The sequence below is a fragment of the Pyxicephalus adspersus genome, chromosome 4, assembly GCF_032062135.1.
Source record: "Pyxicephalus adspersus chromosome 4, UCB_Pads_2.0, whole genome shotgun sequence".
Lineage (NCBI taxonomy): Eukaryota > Metazoa > Chordata > Amphibia > Anura > Pyxicephalidae > Pyxicephalus > Pyxicephalus adspersus.
In genome coordinates this window covers 76206887-76220690 of record NC_092861.1, presented here as the reverse complement: position 1 = coordinate 76220690, position 13804 = coordinate 76206887, and the positions used below count along the sequence as shown (strand labels likewise).

Sequence of the window (13804 nt, the reverse complement as noted above, 5' to 3'; positions counted from 1 at the left end):
ATAATAAATGTAAGGGCACGTTAATAATGATGCAATGCCTGAAGTTATCAATCAGTTTTCAATATGGTGTAGGACAAGCACTATTAAAATTGAAATATTGAAAAAAAGCAATCAAAATAGAGGATGCTTTCTTTCCTTCATACCAACTCTTTCCATATAGCCACACAGATTTTTTTCTAGCCCGTGTTACTAAAAATGATTTATTTTACAAAGGCAATACAAATATATAACAAAGATTTGTGATTATTTATTCCATTATCTTTTAAATGTAATAGCTTATCAAAATGTAAAAAGTTAGCATACTGTGTTTTTTGTAAAACATTTAATCCTTAACATTGGGAAATGCGATTAGAAACTTCACTGTACTATATGCAAATGTATCAACTTTCTACAATAATTGAACATACATACTTGTTAGTCATGGACTGGGTTGGTCAGTTCCCACTCAAGAAAACAATGGGACTAATTTATTAAAAAGCTCCAAGACTGGAGAAGATATTAAAACCTGACGGATCAAAAGGTGGATTTTTTAAAAGTCATTTGATGTTTGCTGGCAAAAGTTTTTAATTCTAGACAAGATCAATTTCAGGTTTGCTGTATCACCCAGGTTCTCTCTTGAACTTGTATCTTCTCCAATCTTAGAATGCTTTAAAAAATCAGGCCCATTGTACTTTAAGTTAGACCTTTAAATTACATTATGTAAACATGGAGAGCACCTAGAAAGCCCCTCTTACTAGTCATGATCTGCCTCCAGTTTATAGAGAAGGATAAGGATCTAGTGGTGATGTCACTGGCTTTAAAATAAAGTATTTACCGAAAAGCATTATGTAAAAACATCATTGTGCATATTTATGCAAGCTTCAAACACTCATTCTGGTTAAAAAGTATATTAAAAGGATTCTGCATACAATTATAATTTATGTAGTCCAACCATTGAGTGTTCTATTATTCCCTCTGCTTCCTCTTCCCCCCATATGTCTACTAATTGTGAATCCCTGGTACTCCCTTTGTCAAAAGTGCTCTGTAGAGCAAACAACTCCCCATTTGTCTTGGGGAAAACAATAGGAATTGACCAGATAAATAAATCCCGGGTAATTAAGTTTTTCCCTTTAGGAAACTTTGCCAGGAGACCAAAAATGGAAAATAATTATAGATATATGATCATTTCTTGATCACTAATAAAAAAAAAAAATGCTTTTTTTTAACCTAACCTTTGTTATAACATGTTAGTCTGGCAAACTTCACATTAACTCGGCCTCTTGTGATTTTTTAAACTGGGTATATTTTTCTCACAGAAGATTTCATGGGCTGCTAAAGAATCCAGCGTAGCTTCTAACACACTTGTGACTTGGTATGTGTTTCAATAAGTACATCATAACATCAGAATATGAGAAGGCATTCCTCTGCCACTACAGCATGATTTATATAGCCCATCTAGAACTTAATTCCATTGTGAGAAATGTTACAGTTATTTATTTTTAAACATGCCTGAACATAGTTCAATAAATGTTGCTTTATATGCTATAATTATACTAATACAAGGCCTTTTTATATTATATGTAATCAAAATATTGTGTTCATTTTCACTATCATTTTGATGGTTTCATGTGGTTTATATGAGGTGAACCCATGATCAGGGTATGGAAATTCAAAGGTCTTCATATTTATAACAATCAGTGAATTAGCTTGAAAACAATGCATTATTGCCCTCTGTAGCTACAGAGACTGTAGAACAATGCATTCTTAAAGTTCAGAACAGAAGAACTGATATAAATAGGACAATTCTATCCTTCATCAGAGACTAAGCCTTTCTGGCTTTATTATTTCTTTTGTAAACTCAGAGCTTAGGGAGTACTTTTTCAACAACGTATGCAGCTACAAAGATCAGTGGGGGCTATGGGCCTGATTTATTAAAGCTCTCCAAGACTGGAGATAGTACACTTTCTTCATTGAACCTGGCTAATCCAGCAAACCTGCAATGAATCTGGTCCAGAATTGAAAACATTTGATAACAACAAGACTTTTAGTAAGTCCATTCCAGGTTTTATGGATCACCCAGGTTCACTCATAAAAGTGTGTCTTCTCCAGCTTTGGAGAGCTTTAATAAATCAGGCCGTATAATCTCTTATTGACCAAATTCTAAAATATATGCCTTATATATCCTTAAATATTTAATAATTACAACTGCACATGTAAATATAATATAATGCTAGAAATTTCTGGTCAAAAAATCATGAACAGCATATTTACCCTCAGTTTTCTTATGCTGATGGCTATGTGTCCATAAAATAAAAGGTACAGCCTTACAATTGTCAAAGAATGAAGTGTGCAGATATTGTTGAATAGTATGGGGACAACATCAATAAATCAATGAATGAATTAATGAACATTTGTTTATCCTATCCTATGTCTCTGACAGCAGCAAAGCCTCTAAAAATATTGCCCTGAGGAACATGTTCAACATATAACGACATCCATTTGCAAATATCTCACAGTCTAATCATGAAACTTAACCTCATGTGGAATATTAATATGGTGTATCTTTATATTCTGGATACTTTCAGCAGTTAAAGATCATTGGTTTTACAAATTTCTAGCTCTAGAGGAGAGTTCTGCCATCAGTGCTGCTATATGCCTGGCCATAGGAGATAATTATTCAAAATGTGATGCCAACACAAAATTTAGCATCAAATGAATAACTAAAATGGTAAGTAAAAATACTTTTATATAATTGAATGCAATTATTAAGCTGCTGTATTCCAAACAGTGATTTATTATATAGGGGACTCTCACTAAAGCTGGATCAACACATTCAAATAAACTGAATGTCAGTACAATATTAAATGTACCAATCCCGCAATAAATGTATAAAGCACCTGCTTTTGTATACCTTCTTGCCTTCTGTCAGTTTATAGTTATAACTTGTATAAAGTGCATGAGATTTTAACAGAACAGTTAACTCTTTTGCTCAACAAATTTTTGACCTAGAATTTAGGCTATAATATATTGGGAAGGAGGTAACAAAACAATATGGTTGATTAAATTATGCAATTACAATTGCAGAAAGAATAAAATCATGGACTCATTTGCAGATACTTAAAGGGAAGGCCAATATTCCTTGGAGTATAATATTTAGAGTCTTGAGGCTTGATCCGAAAATTTTCGATCCCTGCAGGATGACAAATGTGCCATAGGTATGTTCAGAAGTATGCCACAGCTGATGTCAAGGGCCAGAGGGAAAATACGCTAGAGGCAGATGGAGAGGAGGGCCTTGTGAAATGCTGGTCCCAGTCCCTCACTGTCAATGGTTTCCAGTCAAGTAGTCCAAAGCTCACTTGTTGTTTAACCCATTCACAATAAACTAGGACATTAGCTTTGTGTTGATTCCTTTATGTATTGTATGTCAAATAAATATTTTCATTAAAATGCAAGCCCTATAAAGCAGTGTACCATGTAATTTGTTTTATGCTATGTTTTGTCAAAAATATTTATATGCCTATTGTATGATTTATCTTAATGGTAAAGTAAAGTATATAACTAGACAAGGAATATGCATGCATTGCTATCTATGTGATAAAAAAGGAGAAGGAAGCAGCTAATATGCATTTTTCTATTGTATATATATATATATATATATATACATATATTAATGTACTCTGGCTGTAAATATAAATCACAATATCAGAATAGCCCCATGAAAGCAAATAGCATTTACACAAACTCTAACTGTGACAGGTTGACAGACATCAATAGTAAGGCAGACAGATTTGATGATTTCTCTTTAATATGATTTTTCGATAGTACTAGATAAGACCCCAATGTCTCAGAACACCTCGCCTATTCAAATGGAAAATATACTGAGGAATGTAGCAATGTTGGTTGCCAGAGCTTATATATTAAGTAGCTCTATATTCAGGTACACACATTCATTAATATTATAAAAGGGCAAAAACTAAGGGTTATCACATTGGGTTTATACTGCAGTATTTGGGTATTGCTCTGGTCACTATTAGCTTGATCCTGCTCATGTTCCTGCTTATGTTTCTGTATCAAGTCTTGATTTTTGCACACACCTGTTATAAATTTTTTTATGTGACCTGTCCAATCCAGGCCAGTGTCTTTCTGTCTGTATTCTTAAGCTACCTACACACTTCCAATTATTATCGTTGGAAAACGAATGACGAACGATCCTGCACGATATATACGAACGATCGTATAGCACCGATCCTGCACATAGAGATAACGACACGATCGTTCGTAGATATTGTACACACAATAGATACGATCGTTTAAGCGATAGAGGAACTATGTGCACGACAGGAAAGTGAACGAACGTTCGTTCATTACGCATGCTCTGAACATGGACGATCAACGAACGACCGTACACACGAACGATGTTCAACGATCGTCGTCCAATCCGATCCGCCGGTCCAGTCGTTCGTTTCCAACGAGTTTCCTCGTTCGTCGGCGTCGTTGGTTACTTTTTTACGAACGATTTTTTGCCCAATCGATCGTTCGTCGTTCGATTGGAACGATAAAAATTGGAAGTGTGTACGCACCTTTAGGTAAACATGTCTATCTATGGAGGTCCACCTAATTGCACTTGAATGATAATATAGCTCTTTGAAATTCTTAAGAAGTACTCCCTTGCACTACAGGGATAGCAGAAAGAGCAACAATTGCTGAACCTTAAAAACGCATATAAAGGTTCCTACCACGTTTATATGCGTTTTTATGCACTTTTACAAGCATTTTAAAGCTTGACTTTAAAACGCTAAAAAACATTTATAAACGCCTTTGACAAGTTTTACCGCGAATTGACGCAATTTTACATAAGTGTTTAGACAAGTTTTACTTTTAACCATTTCAGGGAACGAGTACAGGGGTACATTCCCTAAAAGGGTAAAATATGTGTATAAATTGGATGAGGCTTTAATGGTAAATTATTTTAATAAATGTGTGTTTGTTTAACTAAACTTTTTTTTTACAGGTTATCCCACAATGACAGGATGATTCCCATGGCTGTATTCGTTCGTAACATGAGCACAGCTGTAGGACTCCTCCTGACTGTGAGGGATCCCCGGGCACTAGGGGTTAAATGAGGACAAGGCTCCCTATTCACCTCTAGTGCTTTTTGATTTGCTGAGGTTTTCCTTTTCTCAGCCATTCAGCACTAGACTTGAATGGAGAGACTTGTCCTCATTCATCTCTAGTGCTCTGTGATTGGCTGAAAAATAGGAAACCCTGATGACAGCTCAATCATCATCAGGATTTCCCTTTCCAATGTGCTGTGTTAGTACATCAGCTTGCAGAAGGCAGCAGGAACACCAAATTTCAAGGTGAACATGCAGTTCCTGCTTATGGGGCCATTTACACAGCCACCCTATAGCTTTGTACACATGTAAGATCACTCTTGCTGGAAACAATTTTTCCTGATTGTTTCAAGTTACAGATGAGCAAATAAGTTCTATACACACAGTGTCATTCTGGACTATAGAGGGCGGAGGATTAGCGAGCAGCTCCCCGCTGTGCTCTCCTCCGTAAAATTGAACAGAGGGCATTCCCTATTGTTCATTTATTAATCCACTAGGGGGGATTGATTAAAGATGTTGGAGGACAGCTGTAGACATGTCAGGTTGTGCTCAACCTTTAATAAAAGTAAAATAGTTTTTTTAGCACTAAGAATAATACTCAGGGTAAATTTGTGCAACCTGCCCGCCTGGTAGGGTGGGTAGGGGGCTACCTCAACAGGGAGATTCCCCTCTAGGACTTCGGCTCTCATCATGGACAAGGATCAGTTCAATGGACATTGATAAAAACTTATAACCTGGGAACCTGTATATTACCTGCACAGTTGGCCTTATGTGTTTTATATTTTGACAAGTCGGGGGCAACAACCTTGGCCGTTTATTTTTTCCTCTTTACTCTTCTTATTCACTGCCCTATCAAATGTTTGTTTAATAGGCTGGTTTGGGCATTCTTGTAAAACTTTAATAAACTCCTTGCAAACAATAGTTTACTTAGATTGGTCAACGAATTGGTCAACGAATTGAAGCTCCACTAACTTTAACCGTCCCGTAATGTGTAAGTAAAAATCATGTTCTTTTAAATTTCCTTGCACATGATTGGGCATTCTTTGCAACATGAATTATCCCCACATTTTATAAGTAAAGTATCCCTTGCCATGGGATTACTCATTTTGCTAAGAGTCTTTACTCTTTAGTAAACCTGCATAGTTGGCTCAGTGGATAGCATTCCTACCTCGCAGCGCTAGGAGGTAACAGGTTCAAATCTCGTTCTTCTCACGTGCGATTACACACATCCCCAAAACAGGCAGTTGGGTTAATAAACTTTGCCTTAAAATTGCCCTTAGACTATGTTAATAACAAATGACTATGGTAGGGACATTAGATTGTGAACCCCTTTTGACAGTGATATGACAATGGACTTTGTAAAGTACTGCATAAAATGTAAAAAATAAGTGTACCCCATTGTGTCAAGTACAGAAATCTTTCAGTGTACTGTTTTTGTATTTCAAGTTGCAGTAGGATAATCCACAAAAACTTTTTGTAAAAATAGTGATCTTCTCACTGAGACAATATGTACAGATAGATACTTAACATAAGAAGTATGTCTGTCTTATGGCATACAATTGTAAAATACAAAAGTTTAAGGTCTCTGTATGGTGCTCTTTAATTTTATGTTCAAAATTAACAGGGCATTAACTTGGAAAAATAAAATTGGGCTGATTTTTTCCTAAAAAGGAATAACCACTTGTTTATATGTACGAAAATCTGTATACATGCAGAGAAATTCCTGTAGCAGAATTAATTGTTAAACAGTTACTGAAGCATATGCTCTAGTACGAAGGGTAGAATCTGCTGTGTCTGTTGGGAGTGCTTATAATGTACCTGACATGATTAAAATCAATGTGCTATGTCAGAAACCATTGTACTAGAAAACAGCTGAACATTATCAGGTCTTACAGTGTATTATCAAAGGCAAAGCAAGTGAGAATGTACAAAGGGAGACTATGTGTACACAATGGTGTTTTTCAAAACAAATTAAAGAAATTAAAAAAATTATAAAGATGAAACATATATGTTTATGACTGAGTCACTGACCTCACTTTTACTCATTGGGTCTGATTTATTAAAGCTCTCCAAGCCTGGAGAGGGTATGCTTTCATCAGGGAAGAAGAAATCCATTCCAGGTTTGCTAGATCACCCAGCTTCACCAATATAAGTGTATCCTTCCCAGCATTGGAGAGCTTTAATTAATCAGGCACAGGGCAGTAAAAGAGACATGGGCAGCACTTTCCTTCCTATACTTTCCCCATCCAGTTCTTTCGGATATAGGTGAGCTTGTGACCTTTTCCCATGTGAGAGTGCTTATGTTTACTAGCAGATGGGAAAATAGGACCATTGTATAAAGTCTTCTCCAGCACATTTCCAAGGATTCTCGTTCAGATTTGTGGTAGGCAGACTTAACCACTCTTTTACAAACCCACCCACTAATTGAAAAACCTGGTCATTCAGTAAAATCAGGTAGTCAGCTGACTTCATTTTCGGGAACATCATTTTACTGAACCTAGACCTGACCAAAAAAAGCAACCCCATAATATAATACTGCTCCCACTTGCCTGGGGACTTTTTTAGTTCTGAGGAATGTATTAGTAGCTTAGCTTTTTTAAGATTCATTCCAGGTTTGCTGGATCATTGAGCTTCACTGATGAAAGTGTATCCTCCCTAGCCTTGGAGGAGATTTAATGAATCAGGCCCAAGTCTCTGTACTGGGATGCTAGAATGTGTAGCAAACAGTTCTGCATTGTTATATGTTGTACATTTTAAACACAGAAAGGTGAACTTGAGAAACATCCATTGCAAAACTTGATGCTATTTAAAAGAATGTTATTTATAAAGATTTTTCTATACATTGTAAAATCCTTTTCTATAACAGGTAATTCGGGCAACTAGAGTATCAACCCTGCCCTTGGAGGATGACTACTAAACAAAAGAAGATGAGCATTGGTTCCAAGCAATTCTCTACATTAGGGGTGTCAAACTCTGGCCCCAACGTCCTTTTTTTTGGCCCCCAAAGGAATCCTAAATATGAACTGCAGCTGGCCCGCCCTTGCATTGAAATAGTGCCGCTACTACAATTCCCAGCATCACTCACGTCTATACACCAGCGGGGTCTCTGCCTATGCGTGGCCCCACATGGGACTAATTTATAGACGCAAAAAATGCCGGCAATTTTAGTAGTGGCGCTATTTCAATGAAGAGGGAGTTTCAGCGGTAGGCCACTCATAAGATTTAGCTCCGCATTGGCAGTGTCTGGCATTTCCAGCACTCCCCCTCAGCTGTACTTTTCCTTGCTACTCCAAGGCATGGACTTGAATGGCTGGATTTTCATAGAAGAATATTGGTATTATTATTGTCAGTCTGTGCAAAAAAGGTTACCATTGAAATTTAACTCAGAAGGCTTTATATAGAGGAAGAGGCATAAGATTTTTTCCTAAATAAAATTAAAAAAAACTTTTTTTATGCCTTTTTCTAAGTTATAAGCTTGTTCCAGAAGGAAAAACTTCCTTAATTTTTTCAATACATTTCAAGGTTGGCCCGCGACTTTGTCTAAGTTTTTAATTTTGGCCCACTGTGCATTTTAGTTTGACACCCCTGCTCTACATAGTATAATTGAACGTTTGAAAGCTGATAAAAAAGAGTCTGATATTATCCAAGCGCTGAGAGCCTAGGCTGTCAATAAGACACAACCTGGGCTACAGTCATTATACAGCCTAGGCTCACAGCGTACTGCTGCATAGATCGGTGATCACTCTTTTATGCAGCATTGACAAGTACCCAACACTGGAGGAGAGACCCCTGCTTTTCACATGAACACAAGGAGTCCTTTTGGATTTAACATGTTGTAAGGCTATTGGCCACCTGCATCGCTGTGCTGGTTCTTACAGGGGGTTTGGCATTAAAGCAAAACTAAAGTTCCCCTTTTAAATATTTTCGATCAGTGAGGTCGTCATTGCAGAAAGGGACAAGCAATGTTCCTTCTGTAATAGGCAGTCTTATCTGCTGGCAGCTGTCATGCTCACCTCAACGTTGGATTCCAGGATACCAGCACTTGCCAGGACTGAATGAACTCCAGTCATGTCATCCCATTACATCATTTTGGCCTGACCAAATAAAATGGCTGAAGATCATATCTAGGTATTAAAAAAAGGATGAATAGAGAGGCGCCCTGCAAAGGAACGGGGGAAGGGTTTTGTTCCTCTTTAGTTCTGACATGCTCCTTCATTCATTCGGGTAGCCATACAATACAAGACATTTGCCAGACATTTAAAAAAATTAAAAACATTTGATCAATATTTGATTTATATATTGATCAAGCATTGATTGGGAATACCTATTCTTTTTTTGGTCAGTATGCAGCCAATAGGAGGGCTCCCTGCAATTTACACAGATCTGTATGAATGTCAGAGAGAACTCCCATTGGTATTAGGGGAGCTTCAATTGGCTAGCGGGTATTATGAAGAGCTCACATTGGCTGGCGGGTATTAGGGAGCGCTCCCTATCACACATTGGCTTCACCGGACATTGACTTAATGGCGGTAATCAAGTAGACAATGCATGCCACTTTAACACTGGTCATGCACCCATTATCAGTGTATGGCCACATATTACAAAAAAATTGTACAATCTTTATATAATACAAGGACCTATGTGTTCACATAAAAACTACACAAATTGTCCTAGCAGGATTATTGTAGAACTAGTTTTACTTCTGAATACTTTTCTTCACAGCAAACATAACAGAACTGTCAGCCACCTCTGCTTTTGTGTGTGAACGTACAGAATATAAATATATTTCTACCATATGAATATTCCTTCCACACTCCATATAGCTGGAGCTCAGCACACAAGTTGCCCTCATCTTCGTTCTTTGGTTCCGGGCAGCTTTAGTTCCTCATCGGAAGTTTATTCAGATTGCACGCCGGTCCTCTTCCTGTCCAGCGTAGAACGGACTTGTGTTGTGGTGCGGACCGGCAGGGAGAAGCTCGGTGTGACGTCACCAGTCCGGTGTTCGGCTCAGTCGTGTTGTATCCGGTTGAGGTTTGATGGCGGGGAATTTCTGGCAGAGCTCTCACTAGTGAGTAGTTCCCGGGGAGCCGGCCGGCTTGTGCAGCAGCTGGAAGCCCCCCTTAGACCGGGGAGAGAATCTCTGTACAATGGGGTGTGCTCAGGTCTATATAGAGCCAGGGTTATCCCGGCTGTATAGCACAGCATACATATACCAGGCCGCATTCCTTATCAGACTTTTCTATTGTCACCCAGCAACCCACTTCCTGTGACAACACTTACTCACTGTAACTAAAAGGAAGCCGTGTTGTCACCCTGGTTTGTTGTGTCCTGAATTGTATTATGGGGGAGGGGTTCTGTAGCTCAGAGGTAAAACACGGGGCTGTGACAATAACCTGAGAGGAAGGGAGTTATACCTTTACTTCTGGCAGGATCCATAGCCAAGAAATGAGATATTCTTTGCTGAGGGTCTGATATGTCAGCAGATTGTGATCACAAGCAGATTGTTTTGCTCTGACTGTATTCAGACCAACTAAAGTCAACATTTTAGACCCATACAATTAAAATGGTCATTTATTGGCTTTCAGTGACAAGCATGCAGCAAGTGAAGACTTCCCTTCCGTGTGTGATGTACACTGTATATGGTAATTATTATTTTCAGTGTGACAAACCCACTGAGGATATATGAATTTATTTACATATAGATCATATTCTCCATATTTCCTTCTCTGAGCCCCGCCAGTAAAATGTACACAAACCTTTCATTGCCTTACATGGGACATTGCTCCTGTGTTCATGTTTCTTACCTGGGGGTTCTGCCAGTGACAGCACTTCCTGTTTCAGGAATATCCCTATTTGGAAAGCAGTAAGAACACAATGTGTGACAGGCAATCATTAAAGAGAACATGTTTTAATAAATCAGGGAGCTGGGGGTGGTGCAGTGTATAGCACTCTTGTCTCTGGGTGCCAGGTTTGAGGTCTCGTGAGCTGAAAAATGGTGCAGCATCACACCCGGGTACCCAACCTGCAAATTAGGGGTCCCAGCAGGTGGAAGTCTGTGTCCTGTAGTGATTGCCGTGATCTCTGCCAGTTTCCAACAACTTGGCATGTGTACAGTCTTTGGTCACCTCTTGCAGCATTCCTCCATCCTCTGCAGCTCACTATTTGCTTGGCGCTGTTGCATGGAATGCGTCCAGGTTTGCCACTTTTTGGAGTCTTTCCTGGATGTGTATATGCAGTGGGCTGAGTAGTGGAGAGATTCAAGCCTTCTGCTAGTGGTTTTTATCTCCCGTTATGCCTGAAGTCCAGATGACCAATGATTGTCACTGGAAACAATCTTTTGTGATTGTTTCTTGTGACAGATGAATGAAGAAGTGTTCTGCACACAGGAAGCGAGGAGCACCTAACTTGACACTGCTACATAAGAGTTTACAGCGATTCTTCACAATCATTTGTTCATCAATCCACCATAGATTATTGATGAACAGCACCAGGAGATTGCTGTGGTTTTGCCAGATTTTTGCCCAAGGCGAGCATGACTATTTGTCTGGGGCAACCATTGCGTGTACGTAGTTTTACATTCACACTTAGCATTTACAATATTACGTGTGAACTTTTGGTGATGTCAGAGGCCACACCAAAGACCCCCCCCCCTACACATCATGAGACTTTACCACCTAGGGAGCTTTTGTGTACTATGTGCTCTTTTTGCCGGAAAGTCTGTTTGATTGCAAGAAGAATGCTGACATTGATAACATGGGAGGAAGATGGTTTTTTTTGGAAGCCATAATATACTTCACACATAAAAATATTTTTGTTTTTCTTTAGCTTGCAATGGATTTTGGATAAACAGGATTTATTAAAGGAGCGGCAAAAGGACCTAAAATTTCTAACAGAAGAAGAGTATTGGAAGCTGCAAATATTTTTTACAAATGGTGAGCATGTAAAAGTTTATAAAATATAAGATGACATGGATGGATTTATTCTGAGTTTGAGCTATTTTAATGTTACCTGAACATTTCTTTGTCTTGATGTATTTCTATACCAGCTTGTTGTTTCATGTTTCTCTTACAATATTTTATGTGTGACTTTTCTCTGTTTAATGACTGGTAAGTAAAACTGGTAATGAGTTTGCAGAATCCATTTTATCTGACTGCCAGATATTCATATAGAGTAATAAATTGTTAGGCACAGGAATTTTGCAGCGCTTTTATTTAAAATTAAAGTAGAGCCTGTCAACCCCTCTTAATAAGTATATATATTATCCGCATACAATTATAGTTTTGTTTAGGACAAAGTGATGTCCCTAGAAAGGGCAAACCCTGACCTGTGTTGATGAGTTAGGGGAGCAGTGATATCTCTTCCCTGTTCATGTGCTCAGACCTAGATCCACAATGATTCCTCCATACCCAGAATGGCTATACTTTTTCAGCCGTGAATAGGAAAACAGTTCTAGAGGAATGTGGGTAAGAAAAGTATATGAGGGTTGAGAGAGGCACTCCAGAGACACTCTCACCTTGCATTGCATAAGTTAGGTGACCTTTTAGGCAATTCAGACTCTTTGTGCAGCTTTGCTCAGTAATAATATTTACTTTTATTGACCCATATTGTTATTCTCTTTTCAGTAATTCAAGCTTTAGGGGAACATCTTAAATTAAGACAGCAAGTTATAGCTACGGCCACTGTTTACTTTAAAAGATTCTACGCACGGTAAGTTCTAATCCATTGATATTTATTTGCACTCCTTGTAGCTATCCTACATGTTTCTTATCTGCTATTTATCTGCTTTCTAATGCAGGCATCTGAGGTAGTCTGTACCCTGCTGATACATCAAGTACATACCTATTTTCTTATAGGCTGCATCTTGTAGCTGATATAAGTTGAATAAAGTCATCCATCTCAGTAGAATACCTGGGCATATTAAATCAATTCGTTAGTGAAGAAACAAGTGGATAATAAGTGTAAAGAATGGACAATAAAATAGGTTTAGGCTCCTTTCCTGTATATAGAAAGCTTTTTATAAACCGGGCTGCTCATCTTCTGTAAGTTTTACATGATATCTCAGTGTGATTTATTCAGGTTGCAGTAAATCTATAGTTAGCAGTACTAGTAGTTTTAGGAATAATGTGATCCAGACTCAACTCAAATACTAACAGTGCTGAAGTAATGGCACCTGTGGTGAAAAGGCTCATACAGAACTGTGTCATTGTGGCCATACCTGGGGCCTCTAATTGTGCCTAAGTTAGTATTTATTCCTATTCTTCATAATTCCAAGCCACATCTTGTTCATTCAGGTGTCCATTGCCAGAGCCTCTACTGCCCATTGGCATTCTGATTGAGAGGTTCGGGGCAGACCAATGATAAAGAAAAATTGTGAGCAGAGGCAGGTTTTGTTCTCCAAAAGAGACAGAAGTTGTCCCTTCTGCAATGAAACATACTTGCCTGCCTGTTCGCAATCTGTCCAGCGCCCACGATGGAGCAGGGACTTATAATCAACAGGCAAGTTTATTTTATTGTAAAAGGGACCTATCTGGTTGCAGTTTTTCATTTGCTTAGTTAGGCTTTAATTTTGACTTGACTGCCAGAAATCAATTTACAACCAAATATTGAAGCAGTTTTGTTACTTCAAAAAATATTTTAGGTTAGTTCTCTATAACATTTGTTCTTTACTGTTCTAATTCTTATTTGTGCTGCTTTCATGTTTTTTTTTTTTT

General features: G+C 38.1%; 1 protein-coding gene across 1 annotated transcript in view; it reads left to right on the top strand.

The window, feature by feature from the left end:
* Positions 1 to 9987: 9987 nt before the first annotated feature.
* Positions 9988 to 13804, top strand: part of CCNC (cyclin C) — an 11612-nt gene continuing 7795 nt past the window's right edge. Inside the window, exons 1-3 of the mRNA XM_072408689.1 lie at positions 9988 to 10161; positions 11919 to 12025; positions 12716 to 12800. Coding sequence (XP_072264790.1) covers positions 10130 to 10161; positions 11919 to 12025; positions 12716 to 12800 — 224 coding nt within the window. The 5' untranslated portion in view covers positions 9988 to 10129. The remainder of the gene's footprint in view (positions 10162 to 11918; positions 12026 to 12715; positions 12801 to 13804) is intronic.